The sequence below is a fragment of the Talpa europaea genome (assembly GCF_964194135.1).
Source record: "Talpa europaea genome assembly, chromosome: 3".
Classification (NCBI taxonomy): Eukaryota; Metazoa; Chordata; class Mammalia; order Eulipotyphla; family Talpidae; genus Talpa; species Talpa europaea.
The window spans coordinates 148,928,573-148,955,999 of NC_140069.1; the positions used below are offsets into that span (position 1 = coordinate 148,928,573).

The 27,427-nt window shown below is 66.4% G+C and overlaps 1 protein-coding gene across 2 annotated transcripts; it reads right to left on the bottom strand.

Annotated features, from left to right (window-relative positions):
• Nucleotides 1-26,415, bottom strand: SMARCD3 (SWI/SNF related BAF chromatin remodeling complex subunit D3; the record flags this gene model as incomplete). Of its 2 annotated transcripts, none has more annotated exons than XM_084229422.1 (13): nucleotides 1-153; nucleotides 319-420; nucleotides 534-656; nucleotides 878-1,013; nucleotides 1,127-1,224; nucleotides 2,049-2,210; nucleotides 2,396-2,497; nucleotides 2,652-2,747; nucleotides 2,985-3,107; nucleotides 3,203-3,325; nucleotides 4,082-4,124; nucleotides 5,755-5,966; nucleotides 26,377-26,415. In XM_084229422.1, the coding sequence occupies 13 exons, from the start codon at nucleotides 26,413-26,415 to the stop codon at nucleotides 100-102; spliced, it is 1,413 nt and encodes a 470-aa protein (XP_084085548.1). In that variant the 3' UTR covers nucleotides 1-99. The 2 variants fall into 2 exon arrangements, with proteins under 2 accessions (XP_084085548.1, XP_084085547.1); XM_084229421.1 differs by lacking the exon at nucleotides 26,377-26,415 and adding an exon at nucleotides 8,574-8,651.
• Nucleotides 26,416-27,427: the final 1,012 nt, after the last annotated feature.

Genomic DNA, 27,427 nt, shown 5'->3' on the forward strand with positions numbered 1-27,427 from the left:
GCAGATGCATGACCTTTAATCCAGTTCCCCGCCTGGCCTGGGCGCAGGGCGCAGAGCCCCGGGGCAGGGCGGGCAGGCCCAGGGCCCCTCTGCAGGCTCCTAGGTGTTGCGCACCACCAGGGACTGCTCCAGCTCCTGCCGGCGCTGCTGGATCTTTAAAGAGATGAGAGCAGACGCGCTTACGGTGCTGCTGGTGAGTGCGGGCGCCCCGCCCCCCCAGGAGCCTAGGGGAGCATGGGGGGCTACTGCATGTGAGGGGTGGGGCCTCTGTGCCCCGGCTGAGGCGGAGAGGAAGCCTGCGGTACCCGGCCCTCACACCTTGCAATAGAAGTACCGGCTGACGGCTTCCTGGGACCAGGGCTGGTGGTAGAACTCGGCCCGGCGCTCCTCCTCCGGGTTGCCGGCCACGTCTGTCATCACCTGGGAGGGAGCGGGGGTCAGTCCTGGGCCTGGACACCCCCCACCCCTGTACAACGTTCACTGTCTTCCCGATGTGCTTGTCTTCCATCCAGTGCTCCCCGAGTCCCCTTCACCTTGAGGTCCCGGCTCTGGGATCGGAGCAGGTCTTGGATGTAGCCTTTGGGGTCTCTGGAGAAGCTTAGCATGAAGTCCCTCTGGATCTTGAGCTGGTTTATGGACTCAATCGTCTCATGGATCTGCAGGTAGAAAGACAGAGCTTTCCACCTGGCCGTGATGAGGGGGTGGGCGCGCTGGGGGAGGGGCAGCTGCGGTCCCAGCGCAGGGCAGTCCCTGGGGCCCCTGAGGCCTCTGCAGCCCAGGGGAGGGGCCGTGGCGCCCAAGGCCTGCTCCTGTCTGTCCTGTCCATGCTGTCCTTTCTGGGTTAATGTCGCACTCCAGCTCTGGGCTCTGGCCCCACCTTACTGTCCAGAGCGCTGATCTCCTGCTGGTTGGCAGTGGACAGGAGGAAGCTGCTCATCTGCCCCTTCAGCGGCTCCTCCACCTCCACGTCTATGTCGTAGCACGCCGTCTTCTTCTGGTCCGATGGGTCCACGCTGCCGGGAAAGTCCGCCCTTGGAGTCCACACTGCCCACCCCCAGGGGCCAAGGCCCGGGGCAGAGGCAGTGAGGGGGACAGGTGGGGGAGGAAGAGGGCGGGGCGGCCTCACCTGATGACGTGGTTGATGACAATTGGGTCGGGGGGCAACAGCAGAGCTGTGAGGCGCTGGGGGATCTCGGAAAACTTCAGCCGGGGACAATCAAAAATCTGAGACAGGAGAGAGAGATGACATTTTTATGCTTGAAGAGAGCACAGCTGCAATTCTAGATCCTTCCGTTCTGGGAAAGTGACAAGAGGCTGGAGCCAGTCTAATCCTCAGTGCTCGCCGGAGGGGCACCAGGCGGTGGTGGGAGTGGGTGTGGGTTGGCTGCTGAGGGATCAGTCCTGTTGCTGCCTCTTACTAAACAACCCGAACCAGCTATTGACCATGTCTGGCCTCAGTTTCTCCGTCTCTAGAATGGGGCTAAAGGGACCCATCTCACGGGGTGTGAGGCTGTCGGGAGTCAGCACACAGGGCTCGGACGGTGCCTGGCAGCGGTAAGTGCTGAATAAATGTCAACTGCTTTTGGTCACTCCTCAGGGTTCTCTGCCGTGTTTATTTCAAAATCAGTTCTGGTGATCACATCTAGGGGAGTCTCGTCACATCGCTTTCACACCTCCTTAGCCGGCAACCTTTTCCTGACAGTCTGGGTTGGGGGGAGACCGCATCTAAGGAACAAGGTTCAAAGTAACTGAAGCCTGCCAGAGTCTGGACCCGGGACTGGAGCCCCAGGCGCCAGCTCCAAGTGCTGTGAACACGACGTTCCCGAAAGCATTGGCCTTGCAGTTCCGACTCGGGATGGTGACGTGGGTGGGCTGTGGCCAGGGCCCCGCCACGACAGAGCTCCGGCCAGGACGCTGCTCTTGGCTGGGAGGCTATGGCATGTACCGTTTCTGTACCCAGAAATCTAGAAGGTTCCCTACCTCCCCGTCCCCCTCCCCCCCGGGGCCCTGTGCCTGCCCCTCGCGGGCCCAGCGCTGCAGAGCAGTACCTGCTGGAAGTACTTGTCCCCGTTGATGTACTCCTTGTCGTGGGAGTCCTGCAGCCTGTTGGTCTTCACGTACTGCCACAGCGCCTGCACGATGGCCGACCGGCTCTGTGTGTGCAGCCCCAGCAGCCGCGCCAGCCGCGGGTCCAGTTTGAACTGGGGAGGCTGGGGAGAGGGCCGTGAAAATGAGAGAAAAGACTGGAAAGAGCGGGGGGCCAGGCAGCGCGGGGCTGGCAGGGCCTTGACGTGGTGACGGGGTTTCTGGAGAAGGGGGGTGGAGAATGGGGTCCCAGATGCACGAGCCTGACACCGAGGCCCCCACTGTCTGACAGGGAGGGGGCGGGGCGCACCTGGTAGTCCAGCATGAGGAGCAGCGTGCAGCGCACACTCAGGTCTCCCGGCCGCTTCACCTGGAAGCCGTCTGTCTCCTGGGTGGTGGGCGTCCGGTGCCACTGTCCGGCACAAGAGCTGGTTACCCCGGGCCCCCCTGGGGCTCTGGGGTGGCCCCTGATCCAGATCTGTGCAGCCCACGGCACCGTGGGCTGAGGCCTTCGGGGTGGCGCTGGTGAGGGGTACAGTAGGGGGGCAGAGGCGTCTGGGTCTTACCTCAACTAGGTGGTTGTCAGGGCCGTAAAGGTCTTTGTCCAGCTCAATGACCAGGCTCTTGAAGAAGGAAGAGAACTTCCGCTTCTGTTTGCTGGGCTGCGGGAGAGGAACAGGGACGTGGGGGCAGAACAGGGACGTGGGCAGAACAGGAACGTGGGGGCAGAGTGAGTCGGGAGCGGGTGGGGCTGGTGGGGCGGCAGCACAGGGCCTAGCAGGCCGCCCACCCCGCAGGGGCTGACCCCCAGCACCGTGCAAAGCACTTGCTCCGCTGCGTTCTCGGCCCGGCCCCGTGCCCACCCCAGGACCCCCGGAGAGACCTGGGCCAGGACGTACGTCATCCAGGAGCTTCCCCTCTACCCGCAGCTCCCAGGAGGCGATGCTGCCGTCGGAGTCCTCCGCGTCGGGCTTCGCGGGGTTAAAGGTATTGGAGATATAAAGACGCAGCTTCCGCTTTTGCTGTAGAAACAGAGAGTATGGTACAGAGGGAGCCCTGGGTGCTCCCCGGGGCAGCCCCACCTCTCGGCCGTGAGCCTGCCCCCACACCAAGGCACCTTCATCGGCCTCTTCAGGGCCTCCTGGATGTCCACCCGCTTGCGCATGATGGTTTGATCGAGTTTCCGCTCAAACGCCAGGAGGTCCATGTAAGCCTGGGACTCGGGGACCAGCTCCCGGATCTGGAAGAGGAGGGGCCGGGAGTGGGACGGGCGCATGCTGGCCAGGCCCAGGGTGTGGAGAGCACAGAGGGGGACTGGCCAGCTTCTGGGGCCGGGGGAGCACCCGGCACCTCTCCCCAGGGCCCCACATCCAGCAGGAGCGGTCCTGCACTGTCAGCGTGGATGCGCTGCTTCTCCCCCTAGGGCTCCAGACATTTCCTCAGGAGGAGAGGCCCCCCTAAGCCTGGTGCCCAGCAAGTGCACAGGCAGAACTGCTCCCCTGGCTCTGGCTCCCCTGGGGTGTCTGCTAAGTGGCTGGGGTGCTGGGGTCCCAGAGACGGCTGGGACCTTGTTGCTACCTCTCCTCGGCCACCTGCCTCCAGACTCCCACTGATGTCCTAACTGTGCCACCCTGTGCCCAGCCCGGCCTTCTGGCCAGCTTGGATCTGCTTCTCTCCCCCGCCAGCCTCTGACCCCAGGCTCTCCTCCCTCTTTGTCCCACGCCCGTCTGTCTTCAGATGGCTGGACCCAAGTCCACTGCAGCCAGCACCCTGCCCGGTCCCCTGCCCTCGGGGCCCCTCCTCCCTCCTTCCTCCCCACCCCCTCCCTCTGGCCTGGGAGCCTCACTTCTTAATTAGCTTTTTAAACAAAAAGTGAAAGTGACTGTCACCTGCTGGGCTCCTCTCCTGATGGAGGAGGGGAGGCGGGGGCAGGGGGTGGGGGGGCGGAGCAGCAAAGGGTGGGGGTGGGCCGGGGGCTGCTGTGAAAGGCACTCACCCTTTGAGGGAGGATTTTGTCAGCCATCTTCCTCCTCTTGGCACTGTACATTTTTTAAAGAAAAAACCAGGTTACCATGGCGACAGATCTGGGAGTAACGAGGCCACCTGCTAAATTATCCCGACATCTCCACCAGCCTGGCTGGGGTTCCCACAGCCTGCTGGTCTCCCCGCCCAAGGGCTACGACCACAGTGTGTGGCATGGGCACCCTGTCCTCTGGTGGGGAGCAGGGGTGACCCACCCTTTCTGTGGACGAGGAGCCCCCTTCTGCCCCACTGCGTCCTCTGGACCACATTGAGATTTAGCAGGGGCTGGGGGTGGGGGAGCTACAGAGTGTTCGAGGAAAGCTGGGGGGAGGGACAGGGTCGGAGGACACGGCTTTTCTGTTAAGCAGGGGTGCACCACTCGGGCAGGCGGCCTGAGCTCAGAGGGAGGAGAGCCCACTCCCCATTCCTGGAGCAGGAGGTGACGGCAGCAGGCTGGTGAGGATTTGCATCCCTGCCACCCTGGGCTTGGAAGGGGAGACCAGTGGGCAGGGGGTGCTCATGCCCTAAGGCCACCTGTCATCAGGGGCCAGGGACACACCCTGGGGTTCCAGAGAGAATGGGGGGTTTGAGCTGGGGGGGCAGGTGAGCTGTGGGCTGGAGCAAACTGGATGGATCCAAGGTAGCCCCTGGGAATTGGACTCTTGGCCCCCCAGCTGCTCCTCACTCCCCAGAGCGCCCAGAAAGTCCTTGGCGGAGTAAGAGACGCGAGCCCAGCCCGGAGGACGGCTCCACACTGCCCCCGCGTGGAGGTGTCAGGCACTGCCCCTCCCTGCTCAAAAATCTATTTTCAGGCGAGGCAGCAGCTTTCTAAAGGTCTGATCTGTTTTGAACAAATTATCGGTGTGAAACTCTTCCATGCATCCAAGATAAATCGGGGACTTGTTTACTGTCTAAAAGGCCGATTCACTTTGCAAAAGAATTCATCGTGGGATCCTTTATAAATGGTGAATTTTCCTCCCTCCATAAGAAATTTTTAATAATGAAGTAAAATCTTCATTACACCTTTTCTAGGACTCCATCTGGTGTGCAAAGGGAAGCATGTGTGTTTGGCTAAATCCTGAAACCCAGAGGGGCAGTTCTCTTGCCAGGCACCAGCAGGGGCTTTTGGGGTGCCACCAACTGGCTCAGGCAAGGAGACGGGCTACCCGCCCCCACCCCCCCGCTTGGGGGCAGACTTGAGCCAGGGGACAGTTGGCAGTTCTTCAACCATGGCGGGCCTGAGAATCACCTGAGGCCATGGACCACCCCCCCCGCAAGCTCCCAGGACCCCCGCCCCCTGACCAGAGACTGGGCATGGCAGACCCAGGGGGTGTGAGAAGGGCACGGCAGACGTGGAGAAACGCGGTCCCGGGGCAGAGTCCCCCCGCCTGCACCCCCCAGGGCTGAAGCATCACCCAGAACCTGGGGACAAGGAGGGAGGGTGGAGCGGAGCAGATGACCAGGCGGAGGGCGACGGCCGCAGCCTCGGTCCCCGCGGTGGGCACACAAAGGAACCGGCCGGTGCCCCTCGGCCCACCGCCCCCGAGGGCGTCCCGCCCAGGGCGCCCGCTCCTGGCCATCCCCCTCCGCGCCCCTCCAAGCGGGCTCCCCGCCCACCCCGGCCCGCCCCCTCCGGGCCCCACTCACCTGCGGCTCCGCGCGGGGGCGGTGGGCACCGGCTGGCCCTGGCTCTGGGCCTGGCTCTGCCCGGGCGGGGGCGCTGCTCGCTTGCGGGCGGGCTCCATGCCCGCGGGGGCCAGGCCGGGTCGCACGGCGGGGCTGCCCATGTACGGGGAGCCCGGGGGGCCCATGGGCGCCCCCTGGTGGGGCATCCGGGCTCCAGACGGCATCCCGGGGCGCTGGGGGCGTGGGGGGACGGGGGTGAGGCCGAGGCAGGCGCCCGCCGGTCAGACCCAGCCCGGCTCCGGGCGCGCCGAGCCGCGTCTCCCCACCCCGAGGCCCCCGGCCGGCGACCCCGAAGCCGCGGGCGGGCGGGCGGGCGGGCGTGCGGGCGGGGCGGGGCGGGGGCGCCGGCACCGCGCGGCCCGCGGAGGGGGCGCGGGGCGCCGCAGGAAGCCAGCGCAGCCCGGCGACGGCTCGGCGCGCGCCGCGGAGGTGCGGCAGGTACCGCGGCGATGAATATTAATGGCGCCTCTCAACCTTTGCAGAGGATGTTCGCCTCCGCCGGCCCCGCGGCCGGCACACGGGCGGGCGCCGGCCCCACTTGACGGATGCGGCCACTGCGGCTCAAGGAGAAAAGCGACCGCGCCAAGGTCACCCGGCGCCCGGCACGGGCCGTCCCGCCCCCCGGGGCCTTCTCTCCGCGACCTCACCCGGGAGCGGGACGAGCCCCGCGCGCCGCGCCCCGGCCCTCCGCGCCCCTGCACCGCGCGGGGGGCGGGGGGGGGCCGTCTGCAAGCGCCCCTCCCCCACCCGGCCCGCTCTTCTCCGCCCCCCCCCCCCGCCTTTGGACCCCTCAGCCCCAGCCCCCCACCCCCTTTGGCTGATTCCAAGTCTCCGCACCAGGGGCTTGTCCACGACATCACCCCAGCGTTTGCTCCCAAGATGCAGGCTGGAGGCGGCCGAGGGGCTGGGGTCAGAACCCCGGGGTCCCCTGGGACAAGGGCGGCGCGGAGCTGGGCTGGGCTAGGTCAAAGGCAGCCTTTCCTCTGGCATCCCTCGCCCCTGCCCTGCGGCCTGCATGGTCGGAGATGGTCCCATCCTACAGACCTCTGCTCCCCACCCCATCCCTGACCACTGCCAGGGGCCCAGGCCGGTGCAGAGGAGGAGAAAGGCATCCAGCGAGGTGTCCACGGGCTTTTAGACACCACTTGTCCAGGTTCCAGAAGAGGAATTGGGGAGAAACAGAGGGACAGTAAGGGAGGGGGCGAGTGGGCAGGGCCTGCGATGAGGCGGGAGGAAGGCCCAAGGGACGCAGGCACCCTGACCCCGCTGTCATTTCCCCCGCTGTCATTTCCACGCTACCTCGTCACCCCCAGGAGGAGCCCGGCCCTGGTGAGCCCTTCCGGCTCCCTCCTGCCCCTCCGGGCCTGCTCCCCGGGCACCATGTCCATCCCTGCCCCCCAGCCGGCCAGCTGTCCCTGCCCGTCTCTCCAGAAACCTGCCTGTCCACGCACCCGCCTGCCCGCCCCGCCTGACCCTGTCACTCACACCTCCTCAGTGGCAGCTGGGAACGCAGCCCGTCGGCCATTGCTACCAGCACGGAGGAGGCGCTCGCAGGGGAGCGGGGGGCTCACCCGCACCCAAAAACTGTGGCACTAAGTTGGCCCAGAGAAAATCCACATGTTGAGTCTCCTGCCTAAATAAGCCCCTTGAAAGGGACTCCCCCAAGTAGCAGGGTTAGGGCTGACAACTCGGAGAACGGCAGGGGCACCCCTAGAATGTTACCCCCAACGGCCCCTTTCCCCTCACAGCTGCTCCCCCACCGATGGAGGCCAGTGACGCCTACTGATCTGCTTGGATAGGCCAGAGAGCGATGCCAGCCACCAGGGCCACCCCCACGAAGGGCTGAAGTTCTGGGGCCTCTGGTCCTCTTTGCTGAGCACGTGCCGTCTTTGAGGCTACAACCAAATTTGGCCATAGAAAATCTGATGTCTGCCACCAGCCTCGGATCCCACCCCAGCACCCACCCCAAGTCCTGGAGCCCCTGCCTTTCCCATGCCACACCCCTCCCACCCTGGCGGCGGCCGCCTTGGCTTCAGCCTCCCACCCCAGCCGCGTGCCCAGGGCTCCCGCAGCTCCCTGGGTGCCTGGGAAGCCTGCTCCGGCCAGGCAGCGCTGCCCGGCCCCTTTGGGTCTCTAGGCCTCAGGCCCTGACTCCAGCCCCTTCCTTCACACCTTTGAGGCACGAAGGACACCAGCTTCTGGGGGCTGAGTGTGTCAAGGGACCCTCAGACCTCTTAACTTGGGGTCTGTCCCGGGGGAGGGTCCCCTCTCTGACCCTGATGGCAGAGGCCGTCCGCCAAGACCCAGAAAGCTCCCGGGGGTGCCGAGGTTGCTCAGGCAGAGGGCTGCGGCCCACTGTGCCCCGGGGTCACCTGCGCCCGGCTGGGGAGGCAGCACCGGAGACACTGTCCCAACAGCCAGCAGAGGACTGGGCCCCCCCCCCCCGGCGGGCCCCCGCCCCTCCCCCCGGCAGGGGCGACACCTGGGCCGCCAGGAGAGCAAGGGAGGGCGCGGGTCGGCCACAGGAGGGACCCCCACTTAGGGGAACAGCCCCCAAGTCCCTCCCCCGCCCCTGGCACGCGCCCTGCGAACGCCTCCCCTCCCCGCCGCGCCCCCCTCCCGGCCGCCGCCCCGCGACGCGCGGGGGTGCCCGGGCGCGGGCCGGGCCGGCCGCGGGCCTCGGCCCCGCCGCAGGGGCGGAGAGCGGAGCCCCCCGCGGCCCCGCCCGCCGCCCCCCATTCAGCCCGCGCCCGCCCGCCCGCCCCCCGCGCCCCACTCACCACCCCATGGACCAGAAACTCGAAAAGTTTGCTTTTCGTGGCTTTGCGCGCCCCTCCGGCAACTTCGTCCGCGGCCATCGGGGCGGGCGCCGCGGCGGCGCTCACTCGCGCGCGCCCGCGCGGCTCCCCCTGCGCCGCCTTTTTCCCTCCAACTCTCGGCGCGTCCCGCTGGGCGCCCGCGTCGCCCCGCCGAGTGGGGAGGGGCCCCTTCAGGGCTGCCCTGACGGCCCACGGCCCACGCCGCCCGCCCGCCGCCGGCGCGGCCGCCGCATTCCTGCGCTGATAAGCCCGAAATAGCGGCGGCCCCGGGCCCCGCGGCCGGCGGGGCCGAGCCGCCCGCGCCCTCGCCCTCGCCCGCCCGCCCGCGCCCGCCCTCGCCCGCCCGCGCCCTCGCCCTCGCCGTCCGAGCGGCGCAGACCCGCGGCGGGCGCGGGGCAGCGCGGGGGGCGCGGGGGGCGCGGGGCGCCCCGCTCGGGCCGCGGAGAGTCGCGCGCCGGAGCTCGCCGGCGGCGCCGCGGGAACAGCCCGTCCCAACTTTCCCCCAGCGGCTCGGGCCGCATGGCCGAGGCCCGCTCCCCAGAGACCGGGCAGGCCAAGTAGGGAAACATTCGCCGAGGGCCGGGGGGGCGCCGGCGCCTCCTCCCCGCGGGCGGGCGGCGCGGGGTGCCCGGGGGCGGCGGCCGGGCTGTGCGCCCTGGTCCCGCCCGCGTGGGCCCCGCGAGGCCGGCGCCCGGGCCCGGGGGTGGGGCGCGCTCGGAGCGGTGCCCCCGGCCGCCGCGCGCCGCGGGTGCGGGCAGGACGCGGCCTGCGTCTCCGGCGCGCGCGAGTTTGTCCGGGGTATGTGAGCCTTTGTTTGTCTCTGCGTGAGAAGTGAGGGCAAGAGGGGGGTGTTTGGGAAAGAGGGGGGTGCATGGGGCTCCCGAGAGCAGGAGGAGAAAATGTGGGGGCCAGGCACGCGCCGGGCGGGCGGTGGAGAGAGCCCGGCGAGGGAACCGGCCGGTGCCGGGGAGGGAGCGCGGGGGGCGGCGGGGGCGCGGGCCTCTGGCCGCCACGGGGCCGGTCTCAGGACCCCGACACTGGCAGGGGCAGGGCCCGGGTGACGAGGGAGCCGGAGTCCCAGGGGTGAAGCCGGGACAGGAAGCAGGAGGGGCAAACCCTGAAAGCCCCGGGCTGGAAGCCCTGGCCCCGCCTCACCGCCCGAGGCCGCGCCCCTCTCCTCGGGAGGAAAGCCCAAGGGCTTTGGACAACAGCGGTCAAGTCTGTGGGGCTCCTGGGGCCCGGTCAGGAGACAGGGGAGGGTGGGTCAGCGTCTGGGGGGGACTCACTGGAAAGCTTATTTGAGGGTAGACCCCAAGACCCAGTGTCATGTTGGGGGTCCTGACCCTCAAGCCTCAGGACGCCTTCCGCCCTCTGGACAAGGCCTGGGCGTCTTCTCTGCCTTCAGCCTGATTTCCCGGCCGGGAGGGCAATGCCCCCGGGGGTCGGGGAGGCGTGGGGTCCCGGAGGCCTCCTCTACCCCTGGCTGGGCGAGGGACCTAGCGAGCGGCTGCCTACACTTTCTCCCAGACTTCACCCCAGACACACTGGGCCCCCGCAGGGTGGAGGTGGTGGGCCGGGGCCAGCGGCCATGAAGGTGGTGGGCTGCAGGGAACCAGGGAGCTCATCTGCCCAGTCGGCCCAGTCACCTCTGAAAGCTCTCCTTGTTCCCCTTCTGAAGCCTCTGCTTCTGCTCTCCTTCTGCCAGGAAAACTTTCTACCCACGCCCCTTTGCCAGTCCCACCACATTCACGCTTTAAAGCCCAGGGTGGGCCCCAGCTCAGGAACCCATCCTGGTTCCATCTCTGGCCACGGATCTGCCCCTTCTCCAAACGCCTGTGGCCATCTCCCTTGTGCCAAGCCCCGGCACCTGACTCATAGCCGATGTGCCGTCTTCGTTGTGTTTTGCCTGGTCCCCCAAAGAACTTAGTCCCCGAGAGCAGGCACCGGTCTGTAGGCGCCACTCTCTCGGCGCCTGCACCCACATGACCAAAGACCCCGCGCACTCATGGGCCAGTGAGAAGCTCATACCTGGAGGCGTGAGTCACCAAGGGCACCTATGGGTGCTTCTAGCATGGACTCTAGCACAGGCTTAGGGGGATCTAGGGCAGGGCCCAGCCCCTGGCGGCTCTACGCAAAGCTCAGGGCTCCCAACTCTCAGAGGACTTCGGGAAGAGAAGACAACAGAGGACATGGAGGAGCCGCCCAGCTAGGGTAGCTGGGGAGTTTGCGGGAGGGGTGCAAACGAGGGTGGGCGCACCCAGCATCTTGAGGGGGCTGGTCTTGGGCTGGAGGGGGTTGCCAGAGGTGGTCAGACGTGGGGCCTTGGAGATGGAGCTGGTATGACTGGAGCTGGCATCACCCAAGCCCAGACTCACCCCCTTTAAGCCCAGGGCCTCCCCAGACCCAGGGCCTCCCCCTGCCGCCTCCTCCCAGCCCACACCCCACACCCGCGCCCCAGGCCGCCATGCCCACCCCGCCCCCCCGGGCACACCGACGCGGCAGAGCCCAGGAGCCACGTGGATCTGCACTTCGCGGGCGCCGTCTCCACCATCACGGTCTCCACATGGCACTCAGTGCCCCCTGGCAAGGCCCTGCCGCCCGCCGGGTTCCAGGCTGCTCTTGCAGGGGCGACCCCGCTGTGCCCGCGCAGGGCCCCTCCAGCCCAGAGAGCTGGGGCGCCCGGGTGGAGGCGCCGGGCGGGCGGGCGGACGCCCCCCCACGAAGGCCGGGCTCCCCGGGGCTCGGGCCCGGGGGTGCGCGGCGCCCGGCCATGGCCAGCGGGCGGGAGGGGCGGGCGGGCCGGGCGGGCCGGGCGGGCGCGCGGCGCCGGGGCGAGGGCGGCCGCAGCCGCAGTCCCCCCTGCCGTCCCCCCATCGCCTTCCGCCAGCTCCGCCGGCACCAAATGGCAACGCGCCGCTCCCCGCGCGGCCGGCGGGACGGGCGCTGCCCCCACCGCGCCGCGCCGGCCGCCCGGCCCCGGCCCCTCCCGGCCGGCCCCGCGCCCGCGCCTCGCCGGGACCCGCGGCGGCGGGAGGCCCCGGGCCGGCCGGGCCTGCGCGCGGCGCCCCGTGAAGGTCAGGCCGGGCCCGCGCGGCGCGGGGGGTGTGGGGGGCGCGTAACCCCTTCCCTGCCGGCGCCGCCCCGCGCCCCGCGCCCCGCGCCCCGCGCCCGCCCCCAGGCCAGGCGGAGGCGGCCGCGCGGCCCGGCGGGGCGGGCGGAGGCGGCCGCGCGGCCCGGCGGGGCGGGCGGGGCGGGCGGAGGCGGCCGAGGGGAACAAAGGAGCCGGCCGCGGGGAGAGGCCCGGCCCGCCCCCGCCCCTTCCGCCGCCGTGAGGCGCCCTCCGGGGGCCGAGCCGGCCGCGTGGACCGCGGGAGAGACGGACACGGAGACCGAAGGACGGACGGAGCCGCCAGGCCCAGGCCCCTGCTTGGCGCGGCCCACCCCGCCCCCAGCCCGCCCTGGTCGCCGAGGCCCGGGGCGGGGGTGGGGGGGGCAGGAGGCCCCGGCCCCGCCTGCCTGGCTGCAGCCCCCGCCCCCCCCAGGCTCGACCTGGGGTCGCCCCACCCCGAGATGGGCGCCCACGCCTCAGCCCCAGCTCTAGTGAGGGGCCCCTCCGGCCGGCAGACGGGCAGCAGACGACAGGGCCTCGGTGGCCCGCTGGGCCCCGGACACCGGTGCGACTGCCCAGGGGGCTTCTGCACTTGGCCTCCCTGCGCCGTCCTGCAGCGCGAGAGACAGCTGTGGCAGAGAGAAGCAGAACACAAAGAGAAAGCAGGACGGCGGATGGTCGCGCGACCTTGGGCCAGTCGCTGCCGGCTTCCTCCTCCTCGGGCCGTCTGGGCAGCTCCTCCCCTACAAGGCCCTCGGGCCACTCTCCCAGGCCCCGCACCCTTCCTGGAGTCCCCCCCACTCTTCTGCGCCCCGTGAGCAGGGCAAGCCTTGCCTTGGGGTGCCCAGGCCGCACGGGAAGCTGGGCGTGACAGTTGGGTGAAGGAGTAAGTCCTTCCTCTGCCTGTGTGGGGTTCCTCAGTTTAACGGGGTGCTCTGTGACCTCCCTTCCTGCCCCCCTCATACCACCTCCCCCCCTACACACCCTCACTGCATCAGCCAGATGCTGAAGCTGCTGCTTGCAGGGGGCAGAGCTGGGCCCAGGGCAGAGCTGACCCAGAGGGGGGCACGTTTTGGATCCGCGAGCCCCCTCCCGTGGCTGCCATGAATGAGCAGTTCACCCCAATAGCTTATGGCATTGGGCACAAAGAAACCACACAGGCCTGATCCCTGTTTCCACAGGAAGGGTTTGGTCTATGGGGTGCTGTGTATGTGGGCTCCTGAAGGTGCTATTAATGCCCCAGACCCTGGGGGACCCCAAGTCTGGCTCAGCTTGGCAGGGACAGGCGGGAGGGGGGGGCAGAGCTGTGTCCACAGAGCCACCCTGCACCGGCCAGCTCCCTCTGGACCAACAGCAGCAGGTCTGGCTAGATTCAGGGGCAGAGGCAAGGGAAGCCAGGGGGACTCGGGCTGGTGAGATGCCAAGCAGGAGGCCGCTCCCTCTCCTCCCTTCATCCACCTCCTGTGATGGGGCAGCCACGCTGGGGACACCCACATACCCAGTCCGAGGCCCAGGAAGTCAGTCTCTTCAGTCCTATCGGCACACCCCGGTCTACCCCTCCCTGTGCCGGCTGCCTGGGGAGCTGTGGCCGAGGGGGCAGGGGGCGGCCTCCTGTGGACCCCAGCTCTGCTCGCACGGCTGCATTAGGAGGCATCAAGGGCCTGTGGTCTACCAGATGCCTGTGTCAGGAGGAGCCAAAGGGGACCTGGTCTCCCAGATGCCTTCACCTGCTCAGGGGGGCCTAGCTCAGCCTCTGAAAGAGCCCCTGGCTCTCTTGCCCTGTCCCCCTCCTGACCCAACACCCTGCCTCTCGCTGTGGTTGGTCTCCAGCGTACCTGCCTTTCTGGCACAATCCTCAGCTACCTTAAAGACCCCCAGGCTCAATGATCTCCTTGAGCCTCTATGTACCCCGTCTTCCGGCCCCTTCTCCCACCCTCCTGAATGCTGGTACTGTGGGCGAAGGTAATTCCCAGGCCCGGCCACTGCTGTGAACACCCCTTTTCATTCCTGAGACAGAAGCTGGGCTTCCCAGGAGCTCTCCAGTTTTCCCCAGGGCTCCCCACAGTGGCCGCGAGGTGGGATAGGGACCCTCCCTTCCCCTGGCTGCTGCTCTCCCGCCCCGGCTTTGCGCCTCCTCCCTGTGCAGGGAACCTTCATTTCTGGAGGTTCCAGCCCTTGGCCCCGGCTGCCCGCCCTGCGTCTTGCTGCCGCTCAGGTCCACGTGGGCCTTGTCCTCTGTTCGTGCTCTGGCCGCCTCCCTCCAGCTCCACCCTTCCCACGGCGCGGCCCAGCTTATCTCTCAGACCTTGGCAATCCGGCCACTGCGGCCACCGCCTCAGGAGCAGCCCTAGGCACCCCACTCTCTGACCACCATCTCCTCACTCTGTCCAGCACCGTGAGCCCCCAAGCCTGCCGCTCCACAGGAACCTTCGGTCCATTTCACTGACCCCCTCAGCACAGCCACACCCCTGCATGGACGCCTTGGAAAATATATAGTAAAGCGCCGAAGAGTTCCCGTGTCCTTGGCCTTGCATCGCCTCGGCCTTCACTGGAGAGCCACACCCCGGCGCCAGTGCCTCCCTTGCACCCAACTCCGGCCTGTGGCGGGGGCGGACACGCCCGCCCCACCGGTCTCGGCCTTCTCAGGAGCGTCCTGACCCTCTCCATCCACCCCTCCACTCCCCACCGGGACTCCTCACACCTTCTCCCTCCCGTGGCCTCCACCCTCGCCAGCGGACGCCGGCCTCCCACCACTCTGGAAAACGGAGGCTCCCCGCTGCCGCCCCCGTGCCGCCAAGGTCAGTCCCTGGGCTCCCCCCAGAGCCGGCTCAGGAGCCTGCTCTTGGCCCGCATACCCCGAGGACATCTGCTCCAGCAGCTCCGACTCCCTGGGGCCGCAGCGCCCCCCTCTCCACGGCGTCACCCCACCAGCTCGCAGCCCTGGCGGTCTCCCACTGAGAAGCCCGCTGGGAAGCGGAGGGCAGCCGTGCCACGGGGCTGCCCGTCAGAGGAGACTTCTCAAGAGCTGTCCTCAGTCTCCCCGGACCCCAAGCCTGCCAGACACACCCCACTATCCCACGGGAAATGCTCCCGCAGGGGCCCCGGGATCGCCACGGTTCTCAGGCGTCTCCGCGGACCCAGCTGCAGCGTCTCCACACAGCGGGGCCCCTGCTCCTCTTTGGAAGACCCTTTTCCCTTGGCTGGGAAGACGCTCCCCGCCCGGGTGTCCCGCCTGCGCCCCCCGCCGGCCCTTCTCCGGCTCCTGGCTGAGCCGCAGCAGCCCTGGGGCACCGGCCCTGGCCCTCTCCCGTCTCCCCAAGGCCCTGCCCTGGTGCCCTGGTCATCCTCCATCGCCGGGGTTTCAGTGCCCTCCGTGTCGGGCACCTGCAGAGCTCCCCCAGCCCGTCCTGTCTCCAGTCCTCGTGCGTATGTACCCCGCTCTCTGCTCAGCGTCCCCCCATCTTTGATCAGCAGCTCAAACTCAAAACCTTGGCCCTGAGCTGCGTTCTTCACCTGGGCCTTGGCTCCCCGCCACGTCTGCGCCTCCCCCTGGCCCAGGCTGCGGTCTCGGCGCCCGTTCCTGTCCCGCCCACGTCCAGCCTGAAGCGGGTCCTGTGGCTCCCGTCCGCGTGCAGCCTGCCCTCCCCGCCTCTCCGCGGATACGGCTCAGCCCGCCTCCGTGCCTCCCCCAACAGGCGACCAGAGCAGCCCCCCAAATCTCCCCAAGATCCCCCATTTTATTCTGAGAAGGGCCCAGGTCCCCAGGATCCAGGACCCAGCCCGGCCCCCGCACTGTCTCACTCTGGGCCAACCTTGGGGCTCGAGCCTGCTGCCCCTTTGCCTGGACCCCTCTCCCTCCAGTTACCCCGCGGCGAACCCGCTCCCCTCCCCTAAAGTCTGCTGGCTTCTGGCCAGGGCGCAGTCTGTCCTCTGAACCGCCCTAACCTCCCCGCCCCACGCGCCTTATCTTCTCGAGCCTGTCCATCCCCCGCAGTGCTCACACCGCGCACGCCCCAGAGACCCCCTCATGCCAGAGTCTCTTCCCCCCAGAAAGGAAGCGCCAAAGAGCAGAGTTTTTAGGCCGACTCGGTGGAGACCGCCCAGGCATGCGGCGGGGGAGACCCCGGCGTCTCGAAGGTGGCGGCTTCTGCTCCAGGTGGGCCCCGGGTTTCCAGCCAATGTGCCAACGCGGCTGGCGTCACTGTGGGGACGCAGACAGTCAGGTGGCCTTAGGTCTGCCCGGCACCCCCTGCTGGTGGCTCCGCCCTGGCCCTTCCACCCGAGGCTCCTCATTCTAAAGGCGGGAAACGAGGCTCCCAGGCACGCGGGACAGCAGCTGTCCCCCGAGCTCGCCAGGCGCCTGGGTTCTCGCCCTCATTCCCACCTGCTGCGACGCCCCTGTGCCTTCTCCTGCCTTTGAAAGGAGATGGAGACCCCCGGAGACCTGGCATTTAAGCAGAGGTACCCTCAGTGACCCCCCATGTCACCCAGATTGTTTCCAGCACTGAGAATGTGAATTCTAGAAAAGAGCCATGAGTGTCTGCAATACCTTTCAATGCACTGGAGAAGGTTCCTGTATAAAAAGTGACCTTTCAGCCAAAAAGTGAAGCTAGTTAAACTCTGACTAGCCCCTTGGGCCTTTGGGCAGAACAGCGGGGGCTTCGGAGGCTTTGCCTGGCCCTCCCGAGGGACACAGGGGACGGCCGTGTCATCTCACCCTCCTACTTCGCCACCTCAGGGCGCCCCTCCTGGCAGAGGCCTGGCAGGTGGGCTCTGAGCCAGCTCCTAGGCCACTCCTGCCCTCCTGGCACGGCTTGGCGGTCGCAGCTCTGGAGAACTGGGACCCGATCTAGGCTAAAGGGGCAGGAGAAACTTCCTGAGCAAGGGATAAAAGACCCCAGTATAGGCCTCCCTGATGGTCCGGGGCTGAGTCTCAGCTCCATCACTGCTAGGGCCTGAGTTCGATCCCCGGCCAGGGAGCTGACCCACCTGGCGCAGCAGAACTCGCCTGTCTCCCCGCTGCTCCCCTCAGCAGTGTGTTTCAGTCAGTCTGCCTGTTCTGTTCCCCCACTCTGTCTCTGGTGAATCCTCTCACCCCCCGCACCTCTGGCCTGTACCCCAGTGCTTGTATGCAAAAATAAAAATAAAGAAATCTTGGGGGGAAAAAAGGCCCCATTTATGCCCACAGGACACAGATTTCCTGGCGAGCCACAGAAAAGGAGGTGAGATTTGGAGAGATGGGGTCTTTGAGGCCCGTCTATGATCGATGACTTCATGGTCGCAGCCGGGCCTGGCCCCTCCTGGTGTGGGTACAGCCTGAAGGCCAAGCTTTACTCTTGGTGGTATCAGAGCATGATGCACCATCAGGCCTTGGGCAGACTCCCCAGGGGCTGGGCGGAGGAGGCGCAGAGGGTGACCTCAGGGCCGCGACCTGCGGTTCTCTAGCCCCGGTTTCTGCAGACTGTAACTGAGGCTGGCTGTGCCGGGCCTCCCCACCTGTCTAGGGAATCCCTCAGCCTGCCTGGCTCTGGCCCTTGCTTCCAACCGACCTCTGGCCGGGCCATTGCAGCCCAGCCTACTGGGGTCTGGCTGTGACGCAGCGCCCTCGCCACCCTGTCTGCTGCCCCAGCTCTTCTGGGTCCTGTCCTCCTCCTGAGCCCCTGCCTTGGGTGGGTCTCTGCAGCCTCCGTGGTGCAATACGTTGAGCTTGAACTCGCCCTTGGGGCTGCTGACACTTGGGACTGAATGACTCTTTCCTGGGAGACTGTGTGGAGCTCCGGGGCGTGAGGGACCCCCATCTCTAGCCAGAAAGCGCCCTGACTCCCTTGCCAGCATCCCCGTCCTTGGGCTCGGGCCCTGGAGGCGAGCGCGCCCTGGTGAGGACCACGGTCCCCCCTCCCTGGCTCAGCCACTGGGGACCCTGACCTCCACAAGCCACCCAACCTGTCTGAGCCTCATTTCCCACCTGCACGAGGGAGCCCCACACGGCTCGTAGCTCTGCGCGGCTGCAGGGGGCCGGCACAGAGCAAGCGCTTGAGGGCGGTTGCTGCCTGCCCCCCATGGCCCCACTGCCCCAGGGCTCCGAGTGCCAGCCCTGCCTTCCCAGGGTGGGCCCGGTGGGCGCGCTGTGACAACCCCGGCCAGAAGAGCTCCGAAACCAGGGAGCCCTTCAAGCCCAGCGGCGGGGTTCCCTGGCGGGGTGGCCCCGGTGACAATTCAGGTGGCCCACTGTGGCGGCTCTGGGCACTGGCTGGGGGCTTGGGCTCTACCTGGACCACCAGGAGCTTCCTTGAGCAGAGAACGGTCACCCACGGCACTAGTGTGCAGGGGGGCTTTGGGGGAAGCCTGGTGTGCAGCCCAGAAGCGGGGTGGGGCTGCGGAGAAGGGAGGGATTTCAGGAGGCACGGCAGGTAGGGAATCAAGGGACTCGACCAAGGAGAATTCACAAGGCTGCCTGGAGGCCTGAGGCTGGAGTCCAGCTGGGGTCCAGCTCCTGGGGGCCATCAGGAGCTGCAGAGGGGGCATCTCAAGGAAAGGAGGGCCTCCTCCACCCGGCTCCCTCCTCTCCCTGCTTCCCTCCTCCCCCAGTTCCGTGAGCACCTCCTGTGTGGCTGTCTTGAGTGCTGCTGACCCACGCACTGGACCCGGCTCAGCCCTGGGGACTCAATGAGTTGGGGGGGTAGGCAAGGACCAGTGGGGCTGGAGTCTGTGGCTGGGGTGGAGGCCTGGCCGCCCATGGAGGCTCCTGCCCCAGGATGGCAGTGCCCCAGCAGGAGTGGCAGCCACGCACCCATTGCAAACTTCCAGGCCGGCTCAGCGCCTGGGTAGGAGGGTGGGAGTCCCTGGGGAGGTGACCCCCATGACTGCCTCGCAGAGGGGCTGTGGCTTGGCGGGGCGGCTGCCTGGCTGAGCGTGGCGCCTGGGAGTTCCAGGGAGCTGGTGGGAGCAGCAGAGCGGGCTGCAGGCTGACTGCCTGGGGGCCACGGGGACCGAAGGGCAGGCTCCCATCTGAGGAACGCTGAACCGGGGAGAGGAGCAGGACTTCCAGCAGCCGCGGGCCCAGGGATGGCACAGTGGCAGGGAGGCTGTGTCTGGGGGCGGTGGATCTTCCTGTGGCTCGTGTAATGCCAGGTTGCCTCCTGGGGGCTCTGGGCATCTAGAGTTCATCTCCCTCCTCCTCCAGGGGACATTCTGAAGGCAGCCATCACCACCCCTGTTCTGGGCTGAGCTGCACCCGCAGCCCCATCCGTTGGAAGTCCTGACCCCCAGCACCTTCCAGTGTGTTCTCCTGTGGGGCAGAGCCCTTCAGAGGTACTCTAATCAAAACGGGTCCCTTCGGGGCTGCTGACCCCTAGGGCGGTGTCACAGAAAGGGGAAACTTGTGTGCAGAGACGGTCATCCCCGACTCCTTCTCGGAGCTATGAGGGGGCCCAGCTCCAGGGTTCCTAGCCCGGGCACCCCAACACTGCAGGGCGCTCCTCTGCCAGCAGGTGACCTGCTAACCTGGGCCAGGCAACCCCTCACCCCCACGGGAGAGCCCAGCCCTCTGAACACAGCACAACACGGGGCAGAATCCAAGCTGAGCCCGAGTCTCTGTTCCACGCCTCGCGCCAGGGGGTCAGCAGCGCCAAGTCCCGAGGGCGTCTCTGCCTCTTCCTCTAAGTTGGGCCGCGGCCACCTCGCCTGGCCCCTGGGTTGCGAGAGGAGAGGTGATGTGAGGGGAAACACGTGCAAGTTCTCTTCGTCCCAGAGGACTGAACAGTGTCACCCTGTTATTAACGTATGGCTCCTGGGCGACACCCAGCCCCTGGGGACTCGCGTCAAGCTCACACTGATTAAAACTCATTTCTTTTCCCACCCTGTGCCAAGACGCGTCTCCCCAGCTCACGCAGTCACGTTGCCTTTCTGCACTCAGGAACAGACACTTGGACCTGCTACCGTTCACCTGGTAAGAACGGGCCCGCGATCCTGGCTTGAGAGCGAACCCCGGTTCTGCTATCCGGAGAGTTTACCGTCCTCGCGCACCGCCTTCTCTCTCCAGCCAAGTCTTTGCTGCAGACGCCAAAAGGGCCCACCCGGGACAGGCCCCTCGCAGACGGTCTGCTCCCTTAGCCGTCACCTGCCGGCCGGGCGCCCACCACAGCGACACCAGCCCGCGAGCCGCACGTCGGGGTGGGCATTAACATCGGGAATTGGTAGGGGAGCAAGTCAGAGCTCGGCTCCCCCTTCACACCCCGACGAGAGCCAGTTGCTAGCTGTCGACCAGCACACCGCTGGCGCGGCTGTGGTCTCGTGCCCGCTCGAGAGGTCACCAGGGCTTGTCAGCCCCGGCGCACGCCAACGGCTTCACGGAGCCTAGTAGCCCACAACACAGCTCGGCGTGCGTCGTGGGGCCTGGTTCTCCCAGCCGCCCAGGCAGCTCGCGGGCCGCATGCTACCCTACGCGTGTCAGAGACGAGGGAACAAGGCGACGGCCCGTCGGAGCCAGACAGGGCGCGGGTGTGACGGGCGGGACCCAGGTCCGCGTCCTGAAGTCAGTGTTCTTTTCAGAGCTCCGTCCAATGGCTCCCCCCTCCGCTGGCTGTCAAGGGTACCCCGAATTCCCTCCGAGCCTCTGCTCTGGGCTTTGGCCGCAGAGGGGTTGGAAGGTCCGGGGCAGCCTGGCCCTTCCCGGCAGCAGGCCTGAGGGAGTGGTGGGATTCTGGACAGGGACCCTCGCCTAGACCTGCTCGGGGTTTGGTTTTGGTCAAGACTCTGCATTTCGCTTCAGATGAAGCGACAACAGGGGAGCACCGAAGGGGGTGGCAGCCCCGCCTGCTGTTCCTCGGACCCAGGCCCCTGCTGCCTGGAGGGGTGGGCCCAGGCCCAGGCCTGAGGAGAGATGAGCTGCGGGGCGCGGCGACGGGGTGAGGTACGCCCCCAAGGGCCAGCCACGCGGGATTGCTCAGCGTCTTAAACACGTTTGAAACCTTACAATTGGGAGATTTCACATAAAAAGCCAGATTTTCAGATCTCGTAAAAATGTAGAAATCTGGCAACTCAAGTCCCGCGGCACCCAGAAACAAGCAGATGGAGCCGAGGGGGGGCTCCCCTTTCGAGGGGTACAGGCTCTCCATCTTGCCACATCCCCTCCCATTCCCAAAGGGAGGGGGTGCACACCCAAAAGCGCCCAGAGACTCAGCATTAATGTAAATGGTGGCCTGGGCTAATGAAGGTGACAGTTTGTCTTTGACCTTGGCCTCCTTGACCCTGGGCCTCAGGGCTGGTGCTGGGGGAAGGAGGGGGTGCTTTGTCCCCCCAGGCCTGTGGTCTGGCCTGAGGGCCGTGGTGGAGACTTGCCCTGACCATTAGCCTGGGGTTCTTGCTAAGGTGATGACATCACGTGTCTACCTCCCGTGGCACACGGTGCCGTCTCACATTCTTGCTTCACACCCAAACTCCGCACAAGCCCCCATCACAGTGGCCGCCGTGATTCCACCCCAGCTGCTGGCTCTTTTCCTTCCAGGGTCTCGGGGGTGGGGTGTGGGGAGGGGTGGGGGGTGGGCAGAGAGGAGAGTGTGAACAGTAAGGCTGTCTCCCCTCAGCGCAGCTCGGTGAGAGGCTGTTCTCCTCTGAGAAGGGGGGAGCTGGTGGGGGTGGAGGGGTGATAGGTGGGGGCTCTGAGGGGAGACTGAAGTGAGACTTGGTGAAAGCACAGCGATGCCCCCTGCTGGGCGGGGGGCATGGAGGGGTCTGTGGGCACAGCTGGACCCCCCCACTCAGGCCCCACCAGACAGCCCCTCCTCTCCCGTAGCCCACCCACCTGGGCCCTGCTACCACCTCAGTTTGCTCTTTTATGCACAGCGGTTTTCCCAGCGAAAAACTTCCTTTAAGTCAAAGAAGGTGTCTGGCTGGCTGGAGGGCAGCGGACTGGGCAGGCGGCTGAACCCTGCCCGACTCAGGCACCAACAGGGGAGGGGGGGTCTCCATGACAGGGGGCCTCTGGGTCTACAGATGGCCGCTGGGGGCAGCACTGAGCATCCTATTTTAACTGCGGGGGTGGCGGGTGGGGGGCATTCACTGCAGGTTGGGCTGGTGCAGCACGAGCCTTCCTGCCCCTTACGGAAGGGGCTGAAGGCCCATCTTTCCCACGCGGCACCGAGGGCCAGGGAAGGAAGCTGGGCTGCCCAGGTCTGCCGAGCTGGCCAGGGGCAGCTCTTCTAAAGGCCTGGTGTTGCCACCCCCGGCTCTGCCCATGGGCACCAAGGCCCCAGGTGGGGCACCCTGCAGCCAGACAGGATGTTCCCGCACCTGCCTCCAAAGTCCGGAGGCGTCAAATGTCATGGGAACAGAAAGGGGTTTATTCTCGGTAACTGCAAAGGGCAACTCCAAGGGCACAGGGGGGAAGAGTCACCCTAACCCTTGGGAACAACTGAAGCTGGGACGAGCTTCTGTGCACAAGAGAACAGGCCTGAGCAGGGCCTGCCCGGCGTGGCCCCACAGACCTGTGAGCAGCTCGCGTGCCAGCGGTCGAGGGGGGCTGGCAGGAAAGGCCCACCGTGGGCTGTGGGGGTGTAGGGAGAGCGGGGCCACCGTTTTAGAATCAGCTGTCAGAGCCACCTCCTCCTCTCCCCACTGCCTCACTCATTCGCCGGCTCATTCAAGACTTCTCCGCCCTGCGCTGAACAAGACAGACGCAGCTGGTGCGTAGGGAACACGACAAGGAGATCTTTGCATTTTAGTAAGTGCTACAAGGCCTGAGAAGTTGGGGTTTCACACCTAAGCGGGTGGGAGGTCTCCCTGGAAGAAGCGGCACAAGGTTGAGACTTGGAGGGTCAGCGTGCTCAGGCCAGGGAGCGCGAAGGGCGCCGCAGGCCAAGGGGGCAGCGTGCTGAAGGCCCTGGGTGAGGACAGGCGCTCGAAGCCCCCCCGGGAACGGGAGAGGGAGTGTGAGGTCAGGGCCGCAGGAGCCCGTCCTGGCTTCCCTGGTGGGGCTGGGGCCACATCTGAATGTGGGGCGCCAGGTGGCTACCCCAGGGGTCCAGGTGGGAGAGCAGAGCGGCACAGATGAGGGTGGCGATGAGGGAAATCGCCACTTGAGTGACGGCGGCGTTGAAGTGTGCCTGGGAATTCAAATAAAGGGGCAGAGAAAGGCAGGGGGAGGGTCAAAGGTGACTCCCAGGTCGGAACTTGAGCATCCAGGGGCTGTCAGCCTTGCAGAGGGACCCCCACGCTCTTGTCATGTGTTCACAGGGAAACTTGGAAACACCTGCTCCGCAGGTGAGAAACACCTGCTCCGCAGGTGAGAAGACTCTGGCATCACCTCCCTGACCCTCCCCGCGGCCCCTCTGGGAGGGGGGCTTTGTCTGATGAGGCTGAGGCCTGACAGCTACTGGGTCAGCCCCTCTCTGGGTGGGGGGAAGGACGTCACGCCTGCTCCCTCCGTGTCTGCCCTTCCCTTTCGAGGTGGCTGCTGACGGGAGGGGCCCCGGCGCTCCTGTTCCCGAGCCAGGTTAGGGCCTTCCGCCTGGGGGCCTCTCTCTTCAGTCCCAACATCCCCGCAGTAAAGCTGCTATGTCACCCCCCACGTTCCTATTTCCTAGTGGGTTCGGGACGCGGGGCGGGGAGAGGACTAGGAGGCAAGCCCCAGACCGAAGCCCGCCCCAGGGCAGCCAAGCTCATGGAGTTCTTGATTCCCACAGGGTTGCCGCTCTTACCCCAAAAACGTGATTCCGTTTTCCTTCCCCCCACGGAGGAAACCCTCCTGCACCCGGACGTGGGCGGGAAACGGCGCGCGAGCCTTACGGGGCGTCCCCGGGAGGCGCAGGCTCTTCTCTGGGCGCTCAAAATGTTCTCCTTGGGGTCAGAGGCGCAAGCACGTCTCTAAGGCTGCGGGGCAAGGACTGGCCCCACCTTGACCCTGGGCAAGTCCTGAGGCCTGGTGGAGGCCACCCCTTAACTAACCCAGAGGGCACCCCTCCCCCCGGGTCATCATGCAGGGGAGACCCGGTCACGGTGCTTTGGGCAGACGGTTTGATTTTGGTCCCAGGGCTGGGGAGGTCGGCAGAGCCCTGCCGGCTTCCTGCCCGGGGGGACGGGGCGGGGGGGGGGGGCACACCCACCCCCATTTTCTATCTGTATCCCCGTTTTCTATCTGCGACTTTGCAAACCCTGTTTGGTTGGGGTGAGGCGAGGGGCGCCGCTGCCTGCACCTCGCGGCCTCGCTCCCCGCACGGCAGGACGTTCTCCGCGGGGCCTCGTTTGACTTCGGGGCGCCGCTGGCAACTTCCCGTAAAGGCGTGATCGGGGCGCGTGCTCATGAGACTGTCTCAGATTTCCCAGAAGGGAGTTTAGGGGTGCCGGCCAGTTACCGACGTCCAAGCAGGCCTCACCAGCACAGAACACGGTGGGGACACAGCCAGGGCCCCACGGGGTCCCTCCGCTGGGACACCCGGGAGCAGACTGAGCCCTCTGGAGTCACCGTCCCAGGGGGACCCGCGGTCCCAGGGCCGGCGCGCAGCCCACACGGAGGCCTCCCCAGAGTCTGCGCTCAGCCTCCTCTGTGGCCCCCCCCAGGTGACACCTCCCTCCTCCCGTGACACCTCCAGTTCATTACCTCCGCCACTTCACTTAACGCTCGCTAACAGTTGCAATCACACCGCCAGCGCTCGCTCGGGGGGAGGCAGCCTCCAGCTGCTGCGCCTGGGCTCACACCCCAACGAAGACCGAGCTGTCTAGACGGCACACGGGCTCGTCAGCATCCAAATGACAGCCGCGCCGAGCCGCCAGCATCACCCGCTCCAGGCCCATTGCGCGGGGAGCCAACGCCAATCTTAGTTAATGTGACTCCAGAATAAAAGGCCAGAAACTCCTCCCCCACCCCGCAATTTGCCCTGGGGTTGCAGGGAGACCAGCTGCTGAGGGGATGCACCCACAGCCCCAGAGCCTTCCAGCCCCCAATCTTTTCAAGCCTGCCGCCGGCCCAAGCCTTCAGGGTGGTCACCCCCTTCAAGCAGGGTCTGGCACAGCGCAGAACATCCACCTCCTGCACCCGGGGCACCCCCTTAGCACTTAGCTCGGTGCACCCAAAGCCACTGCGGCTTGCAAGCACTCACAGGTGGGTGGAGGCCGGGCTCTGGTGTACCTTCCAGGGACCTCAGCTGCCTCCCCATCAGCCCCCTTTATCCAGCCCAGCCTCCACCCTGGACACCCCAGAACTGAGTTGCCCAGGAAGATCTAGTGCAGTGCACTAACCCACACTTTTCTTTAGGAGTCTCCATGTCACAGTGACCCTGCAAGCTGAAGACAGGCCCACACTTAGCCTAAGGCAATGTCAGCTTATGGGGCAGTGGGACGCCACCTCTGGGGGGTATCTTTGACTTTCCTGCCTTGGTTTCCTCGGTGATAGTGCTTGCTGCCAACCAGCAGCAAGGGGGACGCACTCAGGTCCCACATATATGTTTCGCCCTGGGAGTAAGCCAGCTGGATGGGCAGGGGTGGGCAGGGGCAGGGCTGGCAGGCCCTGCAGAGCGGCCCAGGCAGGAGGGCCAGTCAGTTCTTCTGCCCCTGCTGAGGAAGGAGAAGTGGAAAAAGTCACCCTTAGTCTCCAGCCTGGGCCTTGGCCCCCTGACTCCAGCCTGCACCACCTTCCATTCTTGAAAGCCCACTTCCAGTCACTCAGATCCAGGGCTTTCAGAGTGTCTCCCTCAGAGTGCTGAGGCCTAAGTCTGCTGACCTCAGGCTATATGGGCAGGGGCTGGTTCCCCACACCTCAAGGGTCCAGGGGACCTGGTTTGGTGCTGGGCGATGGCTAGAGTGGCAGGTGGGGCAGGGCAGGCAGAGCTCACACCAGGTGGCTGGCTTCAGACCTGGTGCCCACCCCTGCCCTCAGCTGGCTGAGTTCCTGGGCAGGGGCCTCCCTCCATGGCTGGGAGCACCTTAGGGCTTGGCTCAGTGTACCTGAAGCCACTACTTCCCCCCGGGCTAGGGGGACACCTGCGGGGCTCTTTTCTCGCTCTGCCAGAGAAGGCCAGGAAGGTCTTCAACTCATGAGCAACGAACGGAGAGCACCTCCGAGCTCAGGCCTGCGTGGGGGCAGCTCGGGGCTGGCTCCTCCCAGAGGCCCTGCAGTAGGCTGTCCCCCTAGTCCCTCCTTTCAAAAACTAGCCCCCACCTTCATCGTGGAAGGGTTTGAGAGGTTTTCATAGCCTGTGTGGGGTTGAGTTTTGGGAGCCCAGGTTGTGCTGGGGTGAGCAAGCCCCCGCCAGCAGAGAGCACGGGTGCACACGCGTACAGGTGAGGGGAGAGGAATGCATCTAGGTGTCTGCAGGTGGGAAGGAAGAGGAACAAGCTGTTTTCACCTGTTCTAAAACCTTGGTTTCAGGCTCACTTGTCCCTGGCTCTGACTGGCTTTGGGAGGCAGAGCCCAGGGGTGCTGGGAGGTTAGGAGGGACTTGGCCAGTGGCAGAGAAAGCGGCGGGGGGCAGGGGGTGCGGAGAATGTTAGCAGGGTTGGGCAGAGGTACCATCTGTGGGAAGGGATCAGACAAGCTGGCACTGGTCCAGCAGGTCAGAAATGTCAAGAGGGAGCCCTGGAATGTGACCAGACGCCCTGAGCCACAGGTCTCAGTGGCCCTGAGGGCTCCTGCTCCTGGGCTGTGAGGGAGGCAGTGCCTACCTGTACCACGGCGGATGGGTGCTGAAGGCCTGGAGTCATAGGTGGCAGGGTCCTGCAGCAGGGGAGTCATCCAGTGCCCCCTTGGTACCCAGGCCCAGAGCCCACTGCACCTGCAGTACCAAGGGCCATTCTGTGGAGGATCTGAAAGAAGAGGGCAGTGGGAGGGGGGCCAGACCCTGAGCTCCAAAGGCAGATTCAGGATGGGCCTCAGAGGCCAGAGAAGCCCCAGGGGACTGGCCGTGAGGCAAACTCCCTGACAAGGGGCCTGGGCGGGAGGACAGGAGTGAGCTAGAAGACCAGGGCTGGGTGCGCACCAGGGCTGGTGGCACAAGGCAGGGCATGGGGTGGACACAGAGGCCCCATCGACAGCACAGACAGCAGAGAACACAGGTAGGACCCAGACCTGGTGGGGGAAGCGAGCTCTGGGGCCAAACCACAGGTGGGGGTGGGGGCTGGATTTGGAGGTGAAGGGCATGACTATCAGGCCAGGTTGGGACCTGGATGATGTCTGCAGCCCAGAGGCATCCTAAGGGCACCCCAGGGGTGGCAGGAAGGCAGAGGCATCTGCTCCGTATCTTCTGGGCTTGAGCTGGGCCCTCCCTGGGGGCACAGACTCCTCCTCTCTCAAGAGCAGGAAGGCCTTGAGCTGGATCAGAACCCAAATTGTGGGCTGAGTGCCTGGCCAGGTGGCAGGGTATGGGGCATGAGGGATCAGGAGGGCAGATGGTGCTGTAAGGGGGGACAATGGAGCAGGGTCATGAGAGGTGTGTGGGCCAGAGGGCAACTCTGGGAAGGCTGAGGAGGAAGGGGCGTCCACGATAGAAGGAAGATGCCAACAGGGGAGGTTACCAGCCCTGACTGGCAGAAGGAAGCCAGGAATGTGTAAGACAGAGGGAAAATCTGAATGGGAGAGGGTGTCCAGGGAGGAAGGTGCCAGGTGGAGACAAGGAAGGTGCCAGGCAGAGGGAGGAAGGGAAGGTGCCAGGCAGGGGAGGGGAGAAGGTGCCAGGCAGGGGAGGGGGGAAGGTACCAGGCAGGGGGGGGAAGGTGC